This window comes from Myotis myotis, unplaced genomic scaffold (assembly GCF_014108235.1).
Source record: "Myotis myotis isolate mMyoMyo1 unplaced genomic scaffold, mMyoMyo1.p scaffold_m19_p_7, whole genome shotgun sequence".
In the NCBI taxonomy this organism is placed as follows: Eukaryota; Metazoa; Chordata; class Mammalia; order Chiroptera; family Vespertilionidae; genus Myotis; species Myotis myotis.
The window spans coordinates 70,311,509-70,338,960 of record NW_023416379.1 but is presented as its reverse complement, the minus strand read 5'-3'; the positions used below and the strand labels follow the sequence as shown (position 1 = coordinate 70,338,960).

The 27,452-nt window shown below is 35.7% G+C and overlaps 1 protein-coding gene across 1 annotated transcript in view; it reads right to left on the bottom strand.

Annotated features, from left to right (window-relative positions):
• The window catches only part of EYS (eyes shut homolog), a 1,264,258-nt gene that overhangs the window by 855,425 nt on the left and 381,381 nt on the right, over positions 1-27,452 (bottom strand). Inside the window, 1 exon segment of the mRNA XM_036318417.1 lies at positions 9,476-9,735. Within this exon segment, the coding sequence (XP_036174310.1) occupies positions 9,476-9,735 (260 nt within the window).

The window sequence follows — 27,452 nt, the reverse complement described above, 5'->3', positions numbered from 1 at the left end:
AACACCTCATCTCTGGTTTCTAATACAACTCTACTTCATATAATGTATAAATAAAATTATGCTAGTTTTTTCTAATTAATGCATTCAAATGAAAGCATCAAGGTAGGAATACTTTACTAAATCTCCTGGGAAAATAGGGTTGTAGCTAATGTTGCTGTTGTTTGAAGGTATTTTAGTGTTTCAATTTAAACAAAAAGAATTCAAACCATCCGAAAAGCAAATGAAATGAATCATTATTGTGATGGCCAATCTTAAAGTAAAATTGAGCGTCAATGATCAAATTTATTCAAAGCAGTTAGCAGATGAGGCAGAGTATTTAATTGCTTTTCATATCCAAGTGACTCAAAGAAAACAAATTATTTTCATTCACAGCTACATAATAAGTCATCCATTTAAACACATGCCAGTTACATTTTAAAATAACAAAGAACATTAAAAAAATATATTCAGACTGAAAAGAGAGGCAGCTGTAATTAGTTCAAAACTGTGTCAGAAACATCAGCATAATTTCACTTATTAATATACATTAACATTTTAATATATTTATGATAACCATTTATACAATTATTTCCATGATTATATATTAGCTAGGGATAACAAAATATATACTTATACTCATTTTGTCTTGGTAACATTTTTCATCCTAGTTAGAAAATATAAGAAACAAGATTTTCCTCTCTTTTACATTTTTAGTGATAAAACTAAGCACCAAGTAATTGCAGTGCCATTTGTATTACTACTAAGAACTACTACTCAGATTTGTATTACTCTAAGAACACTGTGTTTACTATTGGCATACACATAGACTGGTATTGGAACTGAGCAATGTCTGAAAGAGGGGGTGGTCCAACTACCCATGAATGGCCTTCTTCCTCCCCTAGTACCTTCTCATATAGTTTCTCCTCCTCTTTCCATCCACAAACATCAGAGTTTCAAATTATATATACTATTGGCATGCAGATGATATAACACAGCTTCCCTGGTCTCTATCTCTGCATCACAACTGTTTAGCTTTCAGAACCTACTGCTCAGTGGAAAATCCTCTCCATATTTCCTCACTCAGATTTTCATGAGAGAACATGGGATTGGCCTGCTTTATCTGTTCAAATCACACCATGCCACAAGCCATTGTCCTGCTCCGTAGTAGGTACCATCAAGTCAAGTGCTAAAACCTCTTCTAGCTTCATTTTGGAAAGCTGGTAATAAACCTTCTAAAATAGGGCTGCTCTTTAGCAGAAAATAATATGTAAACCTAAAATTATTTAATCCAAAAAAAGACAAGAGTAAAAATAATAAAAACAGGTACAAGAAATAGAAAACAAATAGTAAGATGGTATATTTAAAGCCATATATATTAGTAATTAGATTAAATATGACATTTAAAAAAACATTTCAACTTAAGGTAGAAATAGACTAAATAACTGAACCATAATATCTAAAAGAAATTCTATTTAAATAAAAGGACAAGTATAGGTTAAAAGTAGGAATATAAAATGAAGATGCACCATGAAATATTAATCATAACCCTGCAGAGCCTATCTGATGGGTAGACCAGATAGTCTTCAGAACAAGCATCATTATAAATTTGTCCTACTTTTTTATTACTCAATTATAAAAAACTTCAAGTTAAACTTTGAAGTTGCATGCTTATAATTTCACTCATGCACTAGAGTTATATCCTCAGCATTAAAAATAAAATTAAAGTGAGTTATTTCCAAGTTAATATGATTCTTCTAATTTTAGGTGAGCAAGTTATTATTCAACACACTTCATTCATCAATCACTATTGCTGTTATACATAAATTACAGATGTCATAGAACAGTTATAAATAACATAATAAGCTTGTGCTTTAAGTATTTGATTCAAGTTACTTTTTTTCTTAAGTTAAAGATTTAGAGAGCTGCATGCATCCCACCATTTCTACTTTGAGTATGACTAGCTGTGTCTGGGGAGCAGGTCATATTGACACTGGGATGCTTCCTGGAAATGTCCGTTTGGGCACTGCGGCTCAGGGGCATTAGCTAGTTAGAGAAGTGCTAGTTCAGCAGGGCTGATGAATCAGAACAATCAGGACCTGGGAATTCAGACAGCTCAAGGATAAATTTATTTTCTGTGATTATACCTTAGTCATTTAGTTTGACATTTCTGAGATGAAGTTTTGTTACCAACTGGCAACACATGTCAATGGGCTGAGGAAATGAGATTGCTGAAATGCAGTAGGCATTGAGAAAGAAAATAAAGTCGGCATGGATTGCATTTAAAATAAGACAAAGCTTTGCAGAGAAAGCTTATACTTGAGGGACTTAACGGAGGGGAGTGTATACTTAGCCTCTAACTAAAGTTTCCATAGTCCTTTGTGTTAGCAGCTGATATTTATTCGTGTAAAAGGTACTTATTTGCATACATTCAGTGAGAGCTAAAAGTCTGTCAAAATTAAAAGTACAGTGGATATTAATTCTCTGCTGTTCTCCTGTTATTTATCACTACCCAGAACTATTCAGCTGACCCTGTTTTATTAACTATAGTGGAATTATTTACACAGAAATAATGAGTTGTACTCAAATTGATGTCCTCTTGATCCTTTTCTTAGTGTCTTGCCTGGGTACTATAAGAGTAAATGTATGTGACTGGTTAATAAAGGATATTTTTACACTTATTCACTTCCACTAAACATGTAAAATAAGATACTAAACCTACTGCTCATACTTAGGACCTGAATCAATCACTTAATATTGTATCATTCCTAACCAATGAAGCCTATTTATACTTGTTTCTCTGGAAGAGATGTCATAGAACAAAGTACATTACCAATAGTTAGGTTTTCATAACCATTTTAGGAAATATTTTATCATTCAGGGCTCTCTACCTTGACAACTATCACATTAGAAGTAATATCCATTGAGATAATTAGAAGTGAAAGTACATAGGGAAAACCTAGAGTATATCTTTCATTTATTCAAACAAGATAGTGTCAAAATTATACTATTATTATTAAAAGTGAATTATTTTCAAAAGCATTAAGATAGAATACTTTTATTTCTTCTTAATTTCCCTATATTTAAAAACTTTATGAAAAACAAAAAAAGAGATTTTTCTCTTCATAAGTGAGAAAATTTTGTAATTTTTCCTTTATATTTTAAAACAACCCTATATAATAAAAGTGTAGTATGCAAATTGTCCCCTTGACCAGGAGTTCATCTGGGAGTTGGGCCAGAGGGTGGGGTCGGCTGGGGGAAGGGAGGGAGGCCCTGGGAACCCTACCAGTGTTTGAACTTCGTGCACTGGGCCTCTGGTATAATACAAATGTTAATATATTCTTTAAAATTAGCTAGTATTACAAACATATTTGTAGATTTAATTTTGAAAACTACTAAAGACAGAACTAATATTTTCAATAGGCCCTAACATTGCTTAATACTGATTTTAAGTAAACTTTTAGAAAATAAGTATAAAAGCTAATATTTTTGTTAGCTTTTAGTAATGTATATTTGACATTTTAGAGTTAATTGGCAACAATACATATTTTCTTTGAAGAATGTTTCACTATAAATTTCCAAAGCTATTTAAACCTACTAGACATGCTACTACATGAGCACATGTTTTTAACTGTAAAAGCTGTAATTTTAAATTTAGACAAACTATTTTGTCAAGTGACATTTATTTGGTGCTGAAATTATACACCTTAGGTAATGTACCATTACCATAATAGAAGTATATATACTAGAGTAATAGATACATTTAAATGCAACTGCTTGCCTCCTTTGGTAGTACACATCCATCAAGCTTAGAATCACAAGTGTAAATCAATATCACATGTAAATGATCTGATTTTTCCTTCCACTGCATTTTACAAGGAGTATTTTACACATTGTAATCCTTTGTAAAGTGTCATCTATAGAAACTTTGCTCCTTTTGCCTTGGGGACATAAAGATGAAGTGGCTACATTTGGAAATTAATCCCTTTAAATTAAATTAAAAGTATTTGATAGGGTGATGTCCCTGCCTATAAACTGAGATATTACTCTAAGTCGAAAGAGAAAGAATATTTTCTAAAGAGAATATTAAAAAACAAATATATTTTAACATTAAAATTATTTTACATCTTTTACTATATTCACACAGATGATAGATAAACCAGAAAATGTACTGTATTCAATACATATTTACAGTCATTCACGTGCAGTCCGTCTAGAGCTATCTTTACCTCTGTAACCCTCAAGTTGTTTTTATATTCCATTTCTATCATCCTTATGTTGTATTCAGTTTAGTCAACCTCTCCTACTTAATTAGCTCTTTCCCCACCCTATGTGCATTAGAATTAACTTTTTCATCACATGCAATATAAACAAAAACACTTAGACAATGAATGGGATTTATGGGTAGTCTAGCTGGGAAAGATAACAGGCAGTTTGTAGAATTAAAGAAAGAACTATAGGAACTGCCAGCACAAGTTCTTTCAAAAGCGTTTCTCTCCTACTACATACAGAGCTCCATGTGAAGGGAATATGGTATGGTGTTGGCTGCATCAACTTAAAAACTGACAAAAAGAGAAAGCTTCTCTTAGCATCAATTCTAAGGAAGAGCTCTTAATGGCAATATTCCAGTCACATGGCCAGATCTGGATCAATCATAGTCTTAACCTGAGTTCTTCCAAAAGAAAAATCTTAGATAATGATTTGCAAACAACTAGCTTATTTGAGTAGTGATCCCAGCACTTATTGCAAGGGAATAGGAAAATAAAATAGGGAAGAGAGTGGTTTAATGAGCAGGTTGTTGCTGTAGGCAACTAAGGATCCAGAATTCTAGAGATCCTCTTAGAAATCATGTGAGACATAACTCAGAGTTGTCACACTAAACAAGAAAGCTGGGGTATGCATCCACAAATACTCTCTCATGCATATTTCCATCTTAAATGGGAAAGCCTCACAACATTGTACTTTTTAAAAATCTTTATTGTTGAAAATATTACATATGCCTCCCTTTTTCTCCCATTGATGTCTCCCAGCCCGCCCCAGCCCCCCACCCCAGGCCTTCAACATCCTATTGTCTACGTGTTCATGGATTATGCACATATGCATACAAGTTCATTGGTTGATTTCTTACCACTCATCCTCCCTACCCTGCCTTCCCTCTGAGGTTTGACAGTCTGTTCAATGCTTCTATGTCTCTGGATCTATTTTTGTTCATCAGTTTATGTTGTTCGTTAGATTTCACATATGGGTGAGATCATATGTGATTATCTTTCTCTGACTGGCACACATTGTACTTTAATGTTCAGTTAACTTGTGTTTCTCTCCCTTGTGCTTTCAATTTCTTGGGGGCATATCTTTGGAATGTTTTATTTGTCCAGAACCTGTCTCAAGACAGGACATATGGTAATAAATCAATACATATTTGTTGAATCAGTTAATAAAGAATACTTTTTTTCCAATTTCTAGAACATTATCAAAATGCAATTGCAAGACTGACATGTGTTGTGTACAAAGCATAACTTAGAGGGGCAAAAAAAATAGGTGTAGTATGAAATTTTGAGGTGTGTAAATTGATTGCACACTAAATCACCAAAGCTAATGCTATTGGAATACCAAGTCTAAAATCCATTTGTTTCTAGGAATCTTATGAAATTAGATTTGTCTTTCTATGTCACATTTTATATTTATTAAAGCACTGATTTTTTATCACATAAAATTTTAAACAAATAGGATTATGTATAAAACAAACCTGTACTGAATTATTATTGCTAAATGTGTCTCTGTGTACCTATTTTCCACTAAAAATTGTTCAATATCATAGGGACCAAATTAACTTGTCTCACCTAAATTCTAATCAGACCAGACAGAACATTGTTCTTACTTTCTCTTACAACATGATTGAGATAGTTCTGATGTTTTACTACACCTGTAATTTTTAAGTAGCTCACATTGCACCAAGATCAATTAGAATGTTTTGACTATAAGTTTCAATCTCACAAAGCAAAATAGTTTCCTGCTGAGCAATCAATTGGGCATAAAGTCAGATTTAAGTTTCTGTACTTGCTGGTTTCTTAGGGTAAATTTTAATGTAATTTATAATTTAGTTGTCTAGTCTGTAGTCACATCATTGCTGTGGTTCTAGAATTTCCTACATCCATATTTTAATTGAGGTAGAATTTCAAAAATATATGCTGAACTCAGATCTTAAGCCCCAAATCTCTTTGCTCATAACATGCTATATTCTAGTCATTTGACAAACACCAACAACTTCAGAGTTTCAGGGAACTTTCAAGTCCTATATCTGCATAAGATGTTGAGTCTTGGAGTTCTTTCTGATTTGAAATCTCAGTAGTCTTCAAAATAGAATTTGAACAAAATATTTTCTTTAAAAAAAGATATAATGGATTTGACATAGGCCCTGATTTATTTATTTATTTTCCCCCTAATTTATGCATTTATTGATTGATTCATGTATGTGCCCTGCCCTGGGATAGAACCCTTGACATATCAGTATGATGCTCTTAACCAAATGAACCACCCAGCCAGGGCCATGTCTATGATTTTTTGAAGTATAACTTTTACCAATTTTTCTATTGGAATATCTGCCTTTTATTTATTTATTTGTAATAGCTCTATTTTTTAAAAAAAGTTATCTTTAGCCCTAGCTGGTTTAGCTCAGTGGATAGGGCGTCGGTCTGCAGACTCAAGGGTCTTAGGTTCGATTCCTGTCAAGGGCATATGCCCAGGTTGCAGGCTCGATCCCCAGTAGGGGGTGTGCAGAAGGCAATCAATGATTCCCTCTCATCATTGATGTTTCTATCTCTCTCTTCCTCTCCCTTCCTCTCTGAAATCAATAAAAATATAATTTAAAAAATGATCTTTATTGTTGAAAGTATTACAGATGTCCCCCCTTTTTACCCAATGATCCCCTCCACCCTGCACCCCCTCTCCCAGGCCTTCAACCATATTAACAACTATCAAAGCAAATTAGGGTATAATTTCTATAATATTTCAGTCAGCCTCCTTTTAATACTCTGAGGTAGTTTTTTAAAGTAATATCATAATACTTTAGCTACAGAGGTTGAACTATTAAAGGCAACATAGGTAAACATTTTTACTACAGTTAGACTTCACAGAAACTTACTTTTACAATTTCTTATAAACACTTTTTTCATTTAAAACTATTTTTCTTGATTATATATTTGAAGTGCATAAATAATTTGCACTTTAAATATCTATGCACTGGATCACAATTAGAAAGGGATAAACACACAAATGATTGCACCTACCTGCCACTCTAGCCAAATCATTGATTTCATTAGTCACATTTCTCTGGAAGCCTTAAGTAGAATAATGAAATTCCAAAAAGAAATACAAGATTTTACTTATATATAGTAGTAAAATCTGAATCGTCCCTGAGATATTTTTGTAGATGCTCAAGAGGGTGGAAAATCTTATCTAGTTGATAGGTGATGATAACATTTTATGATATTTCTGAACTTATTCCCACAACAGGAAAGGACTCTCACTACATTATATAAATTCACTGACTGCATTTGTGAATTGCAAATGAATTATAGAAAATATGATTTGAAAAACCATGCCTATCTTGTAGAAAATTATCTCTGTTGAAAATAGAAGAGTTTTTATTTAGCTTTAGAAAATATACTGCTGCCCTTCATTAAATATTTACATATTACTTACATTCTGAGAATATATTTGTAGGAGATGTAAAGCGCAATGAAATAATCCTGCTGAATAAAAGTAGTCTGCTATTGACCATTTTTTCAAAAAGTTTCACTCTCAATTTTTGGTTAAAAGAAAATTTATTCATTTAAATCATGTACTACATAGTTACTGAGGTTAGCAGGATATCAAATGCTCGCCTCACATTTTAACCTGTCTTGATTTTCCTGCCTCATTCCTAAAAACATTTATCATATGCCTTATATGCCCACATTATATGCTCTATATCCATGTTATTTTTGCAAAATACAATTACTAATGACTTTTCTGCTCCTAGTTACAATCCCTGCGAAGGCCCAGAAGTTTCTGTTGTGTACACATGTGCAAAGACTTGCCTCTATATTCTTATAATAGATTACCTTATGTAATCAAGACGTTTTGAACAGTTTGTAAAAACAAACAGAAATAGATTTGACTCAAGTACATAATTAATTGATAGAGCCTAAGCTGGCCTTTTTAGACAGAAGATTAAATAAGTGTCATTCTTATCTTTAAAGTACTCCTAGTAGAGCCAGTAACAAGAAAAGAAACAAGCACCCATGAATGACTATTAAATAAATAATAGTTGCACACCTCCAAACACAATGTGATTTTTATATTGTGCTTATGACACATTCCAGTTACAATAAAAAATATGATGTGCTCGTTTTATGGCAGAAGCATTACTACTAAAGGTGGTAATAGTTCTTGTGCAGCAAGTATGATGTGAGCACTGACCTTTAACCTAAGCAGAAAGAAGTAATGCTTATAGATAGCTCCAGGAGAAAAGTTACAGCTAAGCATTTGATTACCCTAGATCAGCAATACCCAATATTTTTCATCTTGTGGCCTGCAGAAACTAATTATTAAAATTCTCCAGCACACCAAAAATATATTTTTTATTATTTGCCAATCTGATCCCCTCCCCCAAAGTAGGTATAATTTTGATTCATTCACAGAAGACGGCTAGGTATTGTTGTGTTGGCTATTGTCATTTTTTTGTTTGACAATATAAGGGAAAGAGACCAGTGTCCCTGACTAAATAAATAGTCAGGCATTGCATGTTTTTTGTTTTGTTTTGTTTTGTTTTGTTTTGTTTTGTTTTGTTTTGTTTATCCTTACCCAAGGATATTTTTCATTGATTTTTACAGAGAGTGAAAGGAAGAGGGCGAAATAGAGAGAAAAACTATGTGAGAGACACATTGATTAGTTGCCTCCCACAGGGGCCCTGATCCAGCCTGCAACCAAGGTATGTGCCCTTCACTGGAATCGAACCCCTGACCCTTCAGTTCGCAGGTCGACGCTCTATCCACTGAGCCAAATTGGCTAGGGCCAGGCATTGCATGTTTTAAAAATTCTTATGGCAACACCAGTGAGCCTGCAGCAGCACACCATTTGAAAACCGTTGCCCTAGATTATACTAGTATTGCCAGTAACAATACATGGACAAGATTATTCAGGAAAGAAAAACTGTTAGCAAAGAATGAGAGAGGATTTTTGAGAAAAAGAAAAAGAGAGAGAGAGAGAGAGAGAGAGAGAGAGAGAGAGAGAGAGAGAGAGAGAGAGAGAGAGAGAGAGAGAGCCCAAGGCTACAAAGTTTCACCCTTTCCCTTTTCTCTATTACTATTTAAGTTAACTTTTTATATTATTCCCCCAGTATGCTTATATGCCTGCATTTGAAGTCAGATACTCCCACATCCCCCAATGGTGTATAGGTGTTCTCTCACCCATTCTTAAGAAGCCATCATCCATAGAGAAAAAAAAAATAAGCTCTTACCTTCTCTACACACACAATAATGATTTCCATCCACCAAAGTCAAGCATGTTGAGTTGTTCCTGCAGGGGTCAGTGAGTGGATCACAGGGGTTATAGTGTTGATGGCAAAATTTTCCAATATAAAAGGGTGGGCACAGGAATACAAATTGCTCAGGGATGGTAGACTCCTGACAAAGAACTCCATTCAGGCACAGGTCAGAGTCACATTCATTTATTTCTTCACTACAGTTTTGTCCAGTGCATCCGAATGTACATTCACAGCTGAAATAAAATTTTGAGATATCTGAACAATGCGGTTCAAATGTGTTCTTTGCATTTTCAATGTAATTACTACATTGGACTATGTGGCATTTTTATTTATGACAAGATCAATAAATGACGCATACTTTAAAAATAGTTTGCCTGGTTGTCTGAGACAATTTAATGTTTATTACTACAAAACTGACTACATTGGCTGAAATACAATTTAAGAAGCATTTGGTGAATTTCTAATATAGTTAGGCACTGAGACATACCAGAGAACAAATGTGCTACCAATTTCAATTTTAGCAATTATTGAGATGAATTACCAATTGAGAAAATTTTCTCAATTATTTATTTTATGTAAAATAAATTTTACCATTGGAATCACTGTTTATAAGCCTTAGGTGATATTTAATTCAAAATATTTAGCAACATGTGATTTGTATAATGACCAGAATATTTATAATAAGATGCACCTTTATGTTAAGCATCTTTGTTTCAATTTTTGTATGCTTTAAAAACATATTTCCTATTGATATATGAGTAATGTGGAAAATTTTAAGAGAAAGCAAACAAATAAAAATTAAGGCATTTGGATCTTGTCTGTACATCACAAACTATAGCTCATTTTAAGCCTCAGCCATCCAATATCTGTCATTCTCTTGGAAATATTTGACTTAAAATCGCATTTTTAGTCAAACATCTTCCAGCAAACTAGGCTACTAGTAAGTTCTGCTACAACTAGTAAGAGCAGGGGGATTCTGACAGATAACACAGGAAAAAGTGTTTTCCACATAAGTATTATGCAAATAATGAAAATGGACAGGAAATAATGAAATGTCCCAATAGGGGGTAAATGTGAAGATTGTTCATTGATTGGTTGAGAGGAAGTCAACCAAAAACTGGGCAGGTTCAGAGACAGAACCCCTGTCAGTCTGCGGGCAAGGCAGAGCTCCGAGTCTTGAGTAAATGTACTGTTTAACAAATAAAAGAAGCATGAGACAAGGCATAGAGGATATTAGAAGTATAATTTTCAGAAAAGAATTCCTTTAGTGACAGATTCATTGAGGTTACATGAAAAGAACATTACATTACTGAAACATCTAACTTGCTTCTTGATATTTTGCTGAAAAGAAAAAAAAAGGAAAGGATAAAAAGAAGGAAAGGAGAAGGGAAGGAAGCAGAGAGGATGAAAAGGGAGAAAGAATTAAAAAGAAAAGAAATACTAAGTCAATAACTTAATTTTCAGTGTCAAAGCCCCAGGAATATCTTGCCCATTCTGTTTTAATAAATACAGAGAACACCAATATAGTGAGAGGAGACAGTTGAATGACTAGCGTACTCTGGTGCTTAAAATTAATAATTAAGATACCTAGAAATAAACTTGACTAAGGAGGTAAAAGACCTCTACACAGAAAACTATAGGACACTGAGAAAGGAGCTAGAGGAAGACATAAACAGATGGAAGAACATACCGTGTTCATGGATTGGTAGAATCAACATCATCAAGATGCCCAAACTACCCAAAGCAATCTATAGATTCAATGCACTCCCCATTAATATACCAATGGCATATTTCACAGACCTAGAACGAACGTTCCAAAAATTCATCTGGAATAAAAAAAGACCCTGATTAGCTACAGCAATCCTGAGAAAGAAGAACAAAGTAGGTGGGATCTCAATACCAGATATCAAGCTGTATTACAAAGCCACTGTTCTCAAAACAGCCTGGTACTGGCACAAGAACAGACATACAGATCAATGGAACAGAATAAAGAACCCAGAAATTGACCCAAACCACTATGCTCAATTAATATTTGACAAAGGAGGCAAGAACATACAATGGAGTCAAGACAGTCTCTTCAATAAATGGTGCTGGGAAAATTGGACAGATACATGCAAGAAAATGAAACTAGACCGCCAACTTACACCATACACAAAAATAAACTCAAAAAGGATAAAGGACTTAAACATAAGTTGGGAAACCATAAAAATATTAGAGGAATCCAGAGGCAGCAAAATATCAGACATATGCCGAGCCAATATCTTCACCGATACAGCTCCTAGGGCAATGGCAACTAAAGAGAAATTAAACAAATGGGACTATATCAAAATAAAAAGCTTTTGCACAGCAAAAGAAACCATCAACAAAACAACAAGAAAGCCCACTGCATGGGAGAACATATTTGCCAATGTTACCACCAATAAGGGTTTAATCTCCAACATTTACAGGGAACTCATACAACTTAAAAAAAGGAAGATAAACAACTCAATAAAAAAATGGGCAATAGACCTAAATAGATACTTTTCGAAAGAAGACATAAGGAAGGCCAAGAGACATATGAAAACATGATCAAAGTCACTAATCATCAGAGAGATACAAGTCAAAACAACAATATGGTACCATCTCAAACCTGTCAGAATGGCTATCATCAAAAAATGACAAGTGCTGGCAAGGATGTGGAGAAAAAGGAACCCTTGTGCACTGCTGGTGGGAATGCAGACTGGTGCAGCCACTGTGGAGAACAGTATGGAGTTTACTCAAAAAGCTAAAAATGGAACTCCCATTTGACCCAGTGATCCCACTTCTAGGAATATATCCCAAGAAACTAGAAACACCAATCAGAAAGGATATATGCACCCCTATGTTCATAGCAGCACAATTTACCATAGCTAAGATTTGGAAACAACCTAAATGCCCATCAGCAGATGAGTGAATTAAAAAAACTGTGGTACATCTACACAATGGAATACTATGCTGCTGTAAAAAAGAAGGAATTCTTACCATTTGCAACAGCATGGATGGAACTGGAGAGCATTTTGCTAAGTGCAATAATCCAGTCAGAGAAAGATAAATATTACATGATCTCACTCATTTATGGAATATAATGAACAAAATAAACTGATAAACAAAAACAGATTCAGAGACAGAGAAGCATCGATCAGACTGTCAAACCTCAGAGAGAAGGTAGGGAGGGTGGGAGTACGGGGGAGAGATCAACCAAAGGACTTATATGCAAGCATATAGGCCTAACGAATGGACACAGACAACAGTGGGGTGAGGGCATGAGTGGGGGGGGGGCAGGGGATAATGTGGGGATAAGGACATATATGTAATAACTTAATCAATAAAGAAATTTTAGAAAAAGAAAAACATGAATACTAAGTAGATATGATACCTGTTGAAATTAATAATATATTAAATTATTATAAATGGTAATTTTAGATATAGTTGACTAATAATGTAGTTACTAATTCCATAACATTGTATCCAATATTTAAAAAAAAAAAAATGTAGATTTTACAGCTAATTTTTATTTTTTTATTTTTTTTTTGCTAATTTTTTTTTTTTTTTAATTTGGTAGTGTGCAGAAAGTGATTGCTATGAGGCAAAATGAATATTTCTTTATACGGTATCTTTGCCAAAGGCAAGCTTTACAAATAAAATAATTCATACCTTAGAAATATAAAAATTATTCTAGGAAAGTTATTTCTTTTAAGAATGAATAAAAATCCTTGATATTTTTATCTTCCTTTCTAAAATATAATGACTTTTTTGGTGGCTATTTGCTTTAATTTGCCTAGATTGTCCTGGTTTAGGCCTGTTACCCCAGAATAATTATTTAGAGGCTACCCTTTAACTTAAAATTTTTTTCTATGGTGTTACTCTCTTCATCTTTGATTATCTCCTATATCTCTTAATAGAACTGATTATTTTACAAAAAAGATGGTACTATTACTTATTCACTAATCCTGCACATTGTTTCACCTTGCTTTGAAATTTGATTGCCACACCCATTAGGAAATCATCATATGTACTATCTTGTATTATAAATATTTAACGGTTTTTGCCTACTATTAAGTTTTTATTTCTTGATGTGTAAAAATTTTCTGAATATTTTTATTCTCATGCACATAGTATGTTGAAAATATAGATATTGATTAATATATGATCTTCAGTTGGAATCATATAGACTTACCTGAATTTCTTTTGAATGAGAAAGAAACATCGATTCAGCTGCCTCTTGCATGCCCCCTACTGGGGATGTGCCTGCAACCCAGGTACATGCCCTTGACTGGAATCGAACCTGGGACCCTTGAGTCCACAGGCCGACGCTCTATCCACTGAGCCAAACCAGCCAGGGCAGAAGTTCATATTCTTACTATACAGAAGGGATAGCTGGAAGTGCCCAAAACTAAAAGTAAAGAATCCATTTGTCCTGTGGTTAGCAAACTTGAGAACTGAAACCCAGATATCTTTGTCCCTTCCTTTTTTTTTCTATTTTGCAGAAATTCATTGAAAGATTATTCAACATTTTGTGAAATAATGTTATAGTTAGAAATAGCAAAATCCCAATAAAATAGCTTCAGTGCATTTATTTTATTTGAAGTCACTTTATTTCTAAGGGGTATTGCACAAATATTTACATTTTTCTTTTTCTTATATTCTTTCATGAGTACATGATTTCAATTGGACTACTTTAAGAGAATTGTTAATAACCCACAATTCTTGACTATTTGGCATATGTGCTGAAGGTTTGTTTTATCTTCTCACATAACAGGTGGCCCAAGATTTCATGTGGTGTCCTTACAAGTATCAAATCCTCCGGAAAGCATGTGGCCATATGTCAATAGGACTAATGATGCCAAGATGAGGACTATGGAGATGAGTGGATATTTTGTAGAAAATAAGTTCCAAGGAACAAAATCACTACCAGTAACTAATAATCAGACCAACACATGCCTATATTTGAATTTGCTTTTGTACATGTCAGAGAAACTAGTCTTTGACAGATGGAAAACTACTTTTATGTGAGAGTTTCAATCTGATCTTTAGGTTGTACCGTAAAGTAATTCAGGATTCAGTCTAATCTGCCAGGATTTTCCAAACTCACAGCTAGAAGCAGTCTTTATGAATTAAAATAAACAAGCATAGACACAACTGTATAACTTTTCAAGTGTACAATTTCCAGTAGTAAATACCCGAAAACTAACTGTGTGATTAAAGATAGACTAATATATTCTAATTCAGTCTTCCCTAGTGAGTGAACCAAAAATGTATTAACATAAAATACATTGAATTCTTTCTAAGTAAGAACAATATTTCAATTTTAAATGTTGATTTAAAGTACCAAAGCTAATGACAGAAAGTAAAGTAGACTAAGAAATTCATTGTTTTAAAAATGTACTAGATTCAAATTTCTGAATATTAACCATTCTATATGCTTACTTTACTATAAATATTGGTATGTAATAATTAAATATTATTCTGCAATACTTATCTATGTTTGAACCTGCTTTGCACAACTATACCAGGTTTGTTGGCGGTAAACATATAAATACAAGAGTAACAGTATATATAACTTAAAAGATCTTTTCTTATAAAAATTAGTTCACCTGTTGTTTGTTGCAGCCATTACTTGTATGCAAAATAAAATTACAACCAAAACTATTAGGTGAAAAATAAATTATGATACAGTAAACCATAAAATATGTACTATAGTTTTAATGTCTTAAAAATGAGAGGCATGGAAAAAGGAAGAAATAAAAAAAATATGGGTTACTCAACTATGTCATTCACTCTTTATTTTATCATTTCATTAATTTACCTATTCATTCATTTAGCTATACCATCTGATATATCATCAATAAAACTACATTAACAATGAATTCTAAGATGTTCACTAATATTTTTAACAGCTGCAATCCTCTTGGAGAAAATGTGGAAAAACTTTTAGCTCATTGAGACTGCAAAAATTTATTTCAAATAAAAGATTTCTATTATTAGTGAGCATTAAAAGTAGAAAGCAGTATTAAAGAACACCCTGAAGAACACCATTAAAATGTTAATATGTAAAAGCACACAAGAAGATTGTTATGGGTGAAATTAAAGGATGGAGATGACCTAAAAATTATAGCAAGGGACATGAGGGAACCCATACAAAATATACTTATCTTCTATATGGGCAGATACCATGCTTAGACAGATCTCTATATGTAAAAGATGAAACAACAAATAAAAGGAAAAATAAGAAATATGGACTGCTAATCCATGCTCCAGAATTAAAGGAGCCTTCAAAATTAAGAGAAAATGTAAACCAGTTTGTTTACAATTAGAATACAGTTATTGTATTCTTAGAATACAGTTGTTGTATTCTAAGTCTATGGCATGCTCCAAGGTAAAAAAGTTACTGCTACAAAATTGTATTAAAAACTATAATTTTCCACTTCCCACTCAATGCACTCTTCAATATATCCATATAAAAAGCCAGCAACCAGAACGCCTGAACAACTGGTCACTGCAGCTTACCAACCAGCCGGATCGAGGGTGGGGACGGCCAGCCAACCTCCCATGTCCCTTCCCTGCTACTGGCCCGGCTCCAATCAGCCCCCATCAGGGCAGGCTGGCCAGACCCCACCTGTGCACAAATTCATGCACTGGGCCTCTAGTTTATAATAATAATCATAATCAATGTGCCCATTATTCCAGGTATGTCTGTATATTTTGCAGGTAGTAGTTAATTTAGTTCTTCCTTGAGAAAGATATTTTATCACATGCATTCTTAGGAAACTAGAACGCTGAAAAGTGACCTGCTCAAGTTTACACAGCTACTGCTATAAGGCATTTGAATCCATAACACCTGACCCTCTGAGTATATGTTTTTATTCTATACTCCATACTGTCTCTTGTGCTTCCAAAGATTTTCTATGTATACAAAAGTGCATATATCCTAACATATAATGCAGTGGAAATCCAATTTATATATTATAGTTTATATGTTATACAATGATACCTTGAAATGAGTATTTTTCCAACTCATTACATAAAAATATATAATTTATTTCAATGACTCCAGATACTATAACTAGTACGCTTTTACTATCATTTATGTTATTTGCTATTTTTTGCTTTTGTAAGCAATGAAACAAAGAACTTTGAAGGCATATGTTTGTGCTCTTGAATGTATATATTTATAGAAGTAAAATAAAAGCATTTGGCACTCAGTCATGGTGAATGCATTACAGGTTCAATTCCCCAGGAATCAAACTCTGAGATGAAAATTGGCATGCTGGAAGTTTACTGTGGAATGCTTTTGAAATGTGTGCACTGTTTTTGTAGATATTTATATCACAATAAAGCTTTTTTAAAAGAAAATAAAACATCTGTGGGAGAAATAAGATGCAGAATGAGGCAGAAGCAGAAGACGAAATGCAGAGGAAAGACTATGGAAACTCCCCAAACCAACTGGGAGCTCTAGAGCAGGGATGACCCAGCAGAATTGTCTCAGACATAGGAGCAGGGGCTCATTCTTTGTGTCCCTGCATTAACCAAACATTGGGTGTGAGCTGTCCCCCTAGAAAGGAGTGCCTCTTTCTAGCCAAGGGCAATTCTCATAGCTATCAGCCACCAACATTCCCAGGATTTGGGGAATGAGGGTTTCAGTCCTAAGTTGAAGGCATCCTCTAGCACCTATCTATATATATAAAAGCCAAGTGACCAGAACAGTGGAACAACCAGAATGACCAGAATGACCAGTTGCTGTGATGCACACTGCAGCAGCCAACCCACCTGATACAGGCCCCAATCCCTCCCCCCCCCCATCAACCTCCCATGCCCCCCCACTCCAGCTGGCCAACATCCCACAGTCCCTCCCTCTGGCCAGTCCCACCCCAATCACCCCTTCAAACTGATCGAGAGCAGGGCCAGCCAACCAACCTTCCGCATCCCTTCACCCTCGCCATCCCGGCCCCAATTGGCCCCCATTGGGGAGGGCCTGCCGGACCCCACCCATGCACAAATTCATGTGTCAGGCATCTAGTAGCTAATAATACAGTATGGTGTACTTTGAAATATATTAAGAGGAGATATCCCATGTAAGTATTCTAATCACAACACACACACCTATCTACTCACATATACATACACAGACTACAAAAGCATAAGAAAACAAAGAAATTTTGGGATGACATGAATATGTTTGTTACCTTGATAATGATGATGATATCACAGGTGTATTCATATATTCAGGAACTGGGGAAATGACAGTTGGAACCAGTGAACACATTGAGCTATGTATGGGTCAGGTGCATTTATAACCTTTTCTTCATATGCCCCCATTCTATAACCAGGGCAATGAAGCTTCAGAAACCTAGCTATCAATGTCAAATTTAATTCACATCCAACAGCCTTAAATTGTTTGCATTTTTTTCTCCTAAATGTAGCTACAGAAGTAAATGGCCACAGATCCTGTTGGTGGAATCATTACTATATCTTGATGTGCTGTTGTAGGGTGTTTTCTCTTGGGCACCTGGCCTCTCCTTTAACCAGTGAGTTTGGGATATGAAACCCGGGCACGAGATCATTATTTGTAGCTGGAGAGGCTTCCCTCAGCCTCCTAATTATTCATTCTTGATTTATTTTGATAGTGTAGATTGAGAAACATCTTTGTTACCCATTAATCTATTCTGCCCTAGATACAATGTGTTCTATTATGTGTCTCCATGTTTCTTCGAGGACCAGGGTGCCCCTTACCGCCTCTCTAACCTTGGTGATTGTTATAATTGGTCATACTTGCTCTAAAGGTTATTTAGAAGATCACCTGGTCTTTTTAAATTCCAAAATCCTATCATCACCATTCCTTACAGGAAGCCAATTTTGGTAACAGCATCTCCTATAATCAGTCCTGGCCCATAGGGGATGATCAATACTAAGCTTCTGAATGAAATCAGTGCCCCTCTGAAAGCATATATCATCTCTGTGATAAAAGAGTGCCTCCAGGCCCTCCTGCAGAACAAGATTAGTGTTGTGACCTTACTTGAAGCACATAGTTTAGCAGTGTCCTCATTTCTCTGAGCTATTGATATTTTTGACTGGTTTTCATATTAATTGCTATTTATTAATAACAATTGTTATTAATTGTTATTTGTTAATTGTTAGACCACCATCAATTTCTCTAAGCTTCCAAGAATTGACTAAACAAGTACATAAGGGTTGAGAGAGGAAATAGGGTGATATTTATATATACGCTCCACCTAGGTCCTGTGAGACAGGTTATCCTTGAAGGACATTTTTAAGAGAGATTTCTCTGCCTTCCCTTCCCTCTCCCCTTTCCCTTCTCCATCATCTGTTTCACATATTTCTCCCTATAAACTGATATCTCCTTTAAAAGTAAATGAAAAGGAGTGTGAGTGTTATATATATACTAGAGGCCAAGTACACAAAATTCTTGCATGGGGGATGGAGAGGTCCCTCAGCCCAGCCTGCACCCTCTCACAATCTGGGACCCCTCGAGGACCCCCCCTGGCTCCTAACCACCTGTCTGCCTGCCTGCCTGATTACCCCTAACCACTTTGCATACTTGCCTAATTGCCCCTAACCACTCACCTGCCTGTCTGATCACCCCTAACTACTCGCCTGCCTGACTGATCACCCTTAACTGCTCTGCCTGCCTGCCTGATCACCCCTAACTGCTCACCTGCCTGCCTGATCGCCACAAACTGCCTCTGCCTCAGCCCCTGCTGCCACAGCTTTGTCTGAAAGGATGTCTGAAATGATGTCTGGAAGGTCGTTCAGCTGCCAAGTCTAATTAGCATATTACACTTTTATTATTATAGACCAGAGGCCCGGTGCACAAAAATTTGTGCACTTGGGGGAGGGGGGTCCTTCAGCCCAGCCTGTGCCCTCTCGCAGTCTGGGACCCCTCGGGGGATGACCACTAGCTGGCTAAGGTCTGCTCCCCGGGGGATTGGACCTAAGATGGCAATCAGACATCCCTCTGGCAGCCCGGCAGCCCTTGGGGGATGTCCATTTGCCAGCAGGAAGCAGGATTAAGCTGTAGTTGGACATCCATAGCACTGCTGAGGAGGCGGGAGAGGCTCTCACCACCACTGCTGTACTGGCAGCCATCAGCCTGGCTTGTGGCTGAGCAGAGCTCCCCATGTGAGAGCACCATGACCACCAGAGGGCAGCTCCTGCATTAAGAATCTGCCCCTGGAGGTCAGTGTGTGTCATAGTGACCAGTCATTCCCAGTCCTTCTGCTGTTTGGGTCAGTTTGCATATTACCCTTTTACTATATAGGATAGAGGCCTGGTGCACGGATGGGGGCCGGCTGGTTTGCCCTAAAGGGTGTCCCAGATCAGGGTGGGGATCCCGCTTGGGGTGCCTGGCCAGCCTGGATGAGGGGCTGATGGCTGTTTGAAGCTGGTCACACCCCCTTCAGGGTGGGTGTCCACATTGGGGTGCCTGGCCAGTCTGGGTGAGGGACTGAGGGCCGTTTTCAGGCTGGCGGGTGACTGAAGCTCCCAACCTGTCCTTTTTTTCCTTTTTTTTAATTCTGGGATTTATTTACCTTCTATGGCTGTCACTGGAGCTGAGAGCTGGCTCCAGCTCTGAGGCCCTGCTCCAGCTTGAGGCCTCGGCTGCTGAAAGCAGGTATCTGGGTTTTGTTTGGCTTCTATAATTGAAACATAGTTGCTTTCGGAGCTGTTGCTTTCAGGCTTAGAGCTGGGTCGCGGCAGGCGGGGAACCTTGGCTTCCTCCATCACTGGAGCAAGCAAACCTCCTGTTCGCTTCAGCTGCATGGCTGCCAGCCGCCATCTTGGTTGGCAGTTAATTTGCATATCGCCCTGATTAGCTAATGGGAAGCGTATCGGAGGTATGGTTAATTACCCTATTTGTCTTTTATTAGATAGGGTGCTCTTAAAGAAGCTAATTTTAAATTTTAATGAAATAATAAACCCAGAATATATATATATATAAAAGCCTAAGTGACCAAATGACAGAACGACCGAACGACCAGTCAACTGGTCACTATGACACACAGCGACCACTAGGGAGCAGACGTTCAATGCAGGAGCTGCCCCCTGGTGGTCAGTGCGCTCCCACAGCCAACCTACCACAGTCCCTCCCCCTGGCCCGCCAGCCCAAATGACCATGATCAGGACCTCCAGCCAACCTCCTGCGGCCCCTCCCCCTGGCCAACCTCCTGTGGCCTGATAGGCCCTGATCACTGGCCAGGCTGAGGGACCCCACCTGTGAAGGAATTCGTGCACCGGGCTTCTAGTAATTTTTATATCTCTAAATATTTGTTAACTTTATTCTTAAGTTTTATTTTTATATACAGGGTGTCCCCCCAAAATGTATACATACTTTAACAGCTGATAGCTCAATTTTGAAAATGAAATGTATTTTAATAAACACTGTCTTTATAATTATTCAAAGTGTTTTTATACATTTTTGGGTCACCCTATACATATATTTTTATTAACAGAATATCAATATACTGAAATTTTGAATGTTTTCTTGCTTTTCCTATTTTCATATATAAATTTCTAAAGCATTTTAGAGTATTATTTAATATACTTTATTATATTCATCTATAGTATCCTAAACTCTAGTTCTATAATGTGATTTTCCTATTCCAAAGTTTTTTATTTTTAATTACAGATTATAGATGTTATAATATTGAACTGGGAAAGTAGTGTGGATGTTAGTACCCATTCTCCCTTGCAATGTCTTCATGTAACTAATTTTATTTAGGTATCTATACTCTCCATTCTATTTCACACACTGAATGGAACGTTAATGTTATGCTGATACTAATCCATGCCAAGTGTGAGTCTGATTGATCAAAGACAGTGAATTTTAACGTTAACAACATATTAGAATCACCTATTAGCTTTTGAAAATCCTAAAGCCCAGAGTGCACCCAAGACAGATTAAATCTGAATTTGTCAGTGTGGAAACAGTTCTTAGCATTTTCTAAGTGGTTCTAGTGTGCAGCCAAGTTTACCAGTCTCCTGGAGTATTTTGTTTAGAAACCTAGGATTTAAATAATTAGCATTGCTTTAACATGGGCATTGGATGCAATGCAAGTCAAAAAGTAGTGACACTTGCTGAGGTCTTGTAAGAGGTATCCTTTATCATGGTAATGAGGCCGACTCCAGAAATGATGCTCTCTCTTTCATTTGATGTTATGGGTACTGATGTGAAGCCAGGATAGCTAATATCACTTTGCCACCATAAGGTAGTTTGTTGGCATGTTGACACATTCAGCATAAGAATATGGAACAACCAAAGAGTAATTTAAGATGCTACAGTGTATACTATTGATCAAATTAGTTTAATTGCTATTTTTTTTTACTTTCAATCGTTTAATTACTCAGTTACAAAGCAATTAGACTTATTGGGTCAATATTATACTTTGTAGCATTTGAAATATAGAACAAAATAATTAATTGAATGTATGATTGTAGACTTGTGCCTATATTTCAGACATTTCATGTGAATAGAAGGGAATAGATGTGAATAGAATCAATTATGGACTAAGGACTATTTTATGTCTACAGATTGTGTTGAATTCAGACTTAAAGCCCTTTGTTTTTTACAACAGGGAATTACGGGATATATACAAACATACACAAAGTAAGTAAAAAAAAATAATAACAAAACATAAACATGGAGGAATGAAAAATGGTAGCAATTTGTTCTAACTTAAGCAACCATCAACTTAATAGACTGCCATAAACATAGCTTGGCGTATATAAAAAACATGGTAACCACAAACCAAAACTCTACAAGAGAGATACAAAGAAATCTAAACACAGCACTACAGAAAGCCACCAACATACAAGAGGAGAAAAAAAAAAAGAATAAAATATTGAACTAAAAAAGCAAAAAAAAAAAAATTAATAAAATGGCAATAACTACACAGCTATCAATAATTACTTTTAATGTAAATGGATTAAAGGCTCCAATAAAAAGACAAATAGATAAAGAAGATGTGGTACATAAATACAATGGGATTTTTGTTTGTTTGTTTGTTTTAAAATATATCTTATTGATTTTTTACAGAGAGGAAGGGAGAGGGATAGAGAGTTAGAAACATCGATGAGAGAGAAACATCGATCAGCTGCCTCCTGCACACCCTCTACTGGGGATGTGCCCGCAACGAAGGTACATGCCCTTGACTGGAATCGAACCCAGGACCCTTCAGTCTGTAGGCCAACACTCTATCCAATGAGCCAAACCAGTTAGGGCAATACAATGGGATGTTGCTCAGACATTAAGAAGATGAAATCTTACCATTTGCAACAACATGGATGGACCTAGAAGGTGTTGTGCTAAGTGAAATACTAGTCAGATAGAGACAGACAAGTAACATGATTTTTCTTATATATGGAATAAATAAAAAAAAAACTTACAAAAAAAAAAGCAGAAACAAACTCATAGGTACAAAGAATAAAATAGTTGCCAGGTAAGAGGAGTTTTGGGGAACTGGCAGAAAAAGGTGAAGGGTAAAAAAGTACAAATTGAACAGCCAGTGTGGCTCAGTGGTTGAGCATCGACTATGAACCTGGAGGTCATGGTTTGATTCCTGTAAGGGCACATGATGGGGTTGTGCATTCAATTCCCAGTAGGGGGCGTACAGGAGGCAGCTAAATAATGATTCTCTCCCATCATTGATGTTTCTATCTCTCTCCCTCTCCCTTCCTCTCTGAAATCAATAAAGATATTTTTAAAAAGTGCAAATTCACAGTTACAAAATAATCACAGGGATGTAAAGTACAGCATAGGGAATGTAATCAAATATGTAATAACTATGCGTGGTGTCCAGTGAGTGCAAAACTTAACTGGGGGATCACTTCATAAGTTATATAAATGTGTAACCACTGTGCAATATATCTAACATTAATATAATATCAAATGTCAACTATAATTGAAAAAGTCTATAAAAATAAACAAATAAATTAGATAAAATAGAAATGTTATTCCCAAACTAATTTAAGTTCTTTATGAATCCCTGCCCTATCATATTTTTTCTATTATTTCTTCAGAACACACTACATTGAAATTTGGTTTATCATTTCCAAATATGTCTTCCAATTTTTTTTATGTATGTATTTCTTTTATAAATTAATTTCAGAGAGGAAGGGAGAGGGAGAGAGAGATAGGATCACCAATGATAAGAGAGAATCATTGATTGGATGCCTCCTGCATGCCCTACACTGGGGATTGAGCCCACAACCCAAGCATGTGCCCTGACTGGGAATCAAAGTGTGACCTCCTGGTTCATAGGTTGACGCTCAGCCACTAAGCCATGCTGGTCGGGCTATGTATGTATTTCTTTAAAATCTACAGTTTGTTTGGTTTTCTAGGTTTTACAAATTTTTAATGTCATCATATGTGGTCTTTATTAACTTATAATTTGGGGATATCTCTTTGTATGCCTTTGCATTTGCTTTTTGATAAATACCTCAATATATAAAACCATTGATATTCTTTCTTTGGTATCTTCAAGAGAAACTAATCCCTTCCCATGACTGCCAAAATAAATCTTGATAAATGTTGACATTATTATGTGTTAATATACCAGCATTGGCAAGTAAGATTGAACTTTAATTTCAGCACATGTGACAATAATACAGGCAAATATTGTTTTAAGATAAACATTGGCAAGATTCCAAGTGGTGGTAAAAATTCCATTAGAGGGTTCTATCGCTCCCTAAAGTTGGCTGAAAATTACTAAAAAAAAAAAAAGAAGGGCTTTTGGAAATGCTGGGGAATAGAATTATGTATAGGAATGTGGAACAGAGGAAATCAATATTTGTGAATTTGTCCTACATGAAAAACACTGTTTTAAGATCCATAAGCATGTTATTTCAACAAGACTGAAAATAAGTACCACACTTCTTATTTTAAAGCTAATCAGACTGATCCTCAATAAAGACTCCAAAATGCTCAAGAACACAGAAGGAAAAAAACAACAAAAAAGACAGTTCTGACAGTTTCTTACAAAGCTAAACATGTATAGCCTTACCATACGATTCAGCAATCACACTGCTAAATATTAATCTAAATAAGTTGAAAATCTATGTATACACACAAAAAAGAAACTAAACATGGACCTTTATAAAAGTCTATTTATATTTTGCAAAATTTAAAATCAACCAAGATATCCTTCAAAAAAATTCTGTGGTATATCTATAAAATGGAATATTTAGCAACAAAAAGAAATGAGCATCAAGCTATAAAAAAGACAGAGGAAACAAAATGTATATCAGTAAGTGAACAAGGCCATTCTAAAAAAAAGAACTACATACTATATGATTCCATCTAGGTGACATTCTCATTGTTGCCAAGGTTTAGGAGAGGGGAACATGAATAGATGGGGCACAGAGCATTTTTTAGGGCAGTGAAACTATTCTGTATGATATTAAAATGGTGAATGCATGAAATTATACATTTGTCAAAACGTACTAGTATAGAATTATATAACACAAAGAATGACACCTAATATAAACTATGAACTATCGTTAGTAATAATGTATCAATTTTGGCTTAGCAATGATACTGAATGTAACATACTAATGAAAGATGCTTATCATAGTATATACCATATTAATGCACATTTTTAATACTGGAGAAACTGTGTGCATGAATGGAAAAAGAGATTATATGGAAAAAATTTGTATTTTTTGCACAATTTTTCTGTAATCATAAAAGTGCTCTAAAAATTAATCTATATTAAAAAGTATTTAGAAAAAAAATGTTAGGGCTAGAATTTGAACCCAGATCAATGTAAGTTTATTGAGAAGAGAAAACCTAAAGTTGAATACATGCAATCAGAGAAGAAATAATCAATCCACTAAAGATATATTAAAATTAAAAGAAAAAGAGTGAAGCCTAAGCAGAAAATACAAATGAGCAGAAAGAATGTGGGATTCTCAAAACAAGGGAGCAAAAATGCAAATTCAGAGGAAAGCAATTTCAACTTAATTTTCTTAAAAATATATTTTTATTGATTTTTAGAGAGAGAGAGAGAGAGAGAGAGAGAGAGAGAGAGAGAGAGAGAGAGAGACACCAAAGTGAGAGAGAAATATTGATGGGTTTCCTCCTGCATGCACCCTACTGGGGATGGAGACCATAACGCAGGCATGTGCCTTGACCCAGAATCGAACTAGTGATCTTTCTGTGCATGGGAATGCGCTCAACCAACTGAGCCATACCATTCAGGACTCAATTTGATTTTAATAGCCAAGAGAGGCAGACAAGAAGAATTTCTCTCCTCAAGGGATCTGTTTCTCTAAAAGAAAATAGCTGGTATCAGATTCATTTAAATGAAATAAATAGCAATATGTGTCTCTCTAAGAGTTGGTGCTAGAGAGGGATCCACTGATTGAAAATCCTATATAATAAAAGCCTAATATGTAAATTGACCGAATGGCAGAACAACCAGTCAGTGGGGGGCGGGGCCAGCAAGCAGGTGGCACTAGGCCGGCCAAGGTGAGTGCCAGCGGGCAGAGGAAGGGGATGGTGATAGAGGGACAGCGGTGACTGGCGTCAGCAGAGGGGCAATGAGGGAGGTGGGGCCGCAGATGCCCCCTGGTGGTCAGTATGCTCCCACAGGAGGAGCGCGGCTCAGCCACAAGCCGACCAGAGGCTAGTAAGCGCTAAGGATGTCTGACTGTGACTTAGGCCCGCTTGCTGTGGGGAGTGGGCCTAAGCCTTCAGTCAGACATCCTCCAAGGGCTCCTGGACTGCGAGTGCAGTCTGGGTGCAGGCTGGGAAGTGGGATCCCCCCCTGCGAGTGCACAAATTTTCATGCACCAGGCCTCTAGTAGTATGATAAATGTCTGATAGCGTTCTAAATGTAAGCAAGTTTGTAGCAATCAGGACAACAATATTTAGTAGTCCAAAAATTTCAATTTCAACCTAAGTTTTCTTAAATGACTAGGTATATGCATATTTTTTCATTATTTTCTTTAACAGGATAAAGAGTACGTCACTTATACACTCAACAAAATCTCATAAGATGTCTTGAGGAAGCAGGTTGCTTGGTGCACTATAGCATTCTAATGAACTAGAGCACCTTGGTATAGTCTAGTAAGGGAAACTGACTCAAATAAACAAATAAATAAAACAAAACTGCAATGACAAGTCTGGATAAAATATATATATATATATATGGGACTATAGATTGGGTAGTAAGAAATATTTTTATAGACCATTTTAAGTTGATATCCATCTTAGGGGCCTTGAGGAGAAGGGTGTGATATAAGAAAAATGGTAGATAGCATTCTAGGCAGAAGGAATAGCAAAAAATCCAAAACAAAACAACAATATACAAAAGGTGTGTTTGAAACATTGAGAGAATACCGTTACAAGGTTCAGTATGTATATTCTCTGCAATGTCAGCTGTTTTTCCTCTTAAATTAATTTTCAATTAAAAATATTTGAGAGCCATTTATATCCATTTTTATTCTAAGTGCATGGTGAATGCTAAAACAATAGCTTTACTCTCAGTCATTGTATAAAGTGAGGAAGGATTAATGACCTGCCATGATGCTATAAAATCATAACCTCCAATGTATTGTAAAGGAAAATAGAGAAATGTTTGGAATCCTCATATATTTTATGTGAGGTAAATCCAAAATAATTTATTTTATTAAGCATTCTATTTAATTTCTCAAGTGCCTTCAATCTATGGATACAGTCTTGTTCAGGAAAAAAAGAAGTACAAATATAATGTTTAAAACTTTTGAAAAAGAAAAAAAGGTAAACTCTCAAAATCTAGTACTTGCATTTTTTTTTTTTAATCAGGCATGCACTGATTGTAATTTCCTTTAAAAATCAAGACTAACCATGAGGAATATTTAGGCTAAACATAGCATAATTTCTGACAAAAGAAAGCATGTTTTCCTCTGCTGGGCCATGTTTCTCAGAATGGCTTGC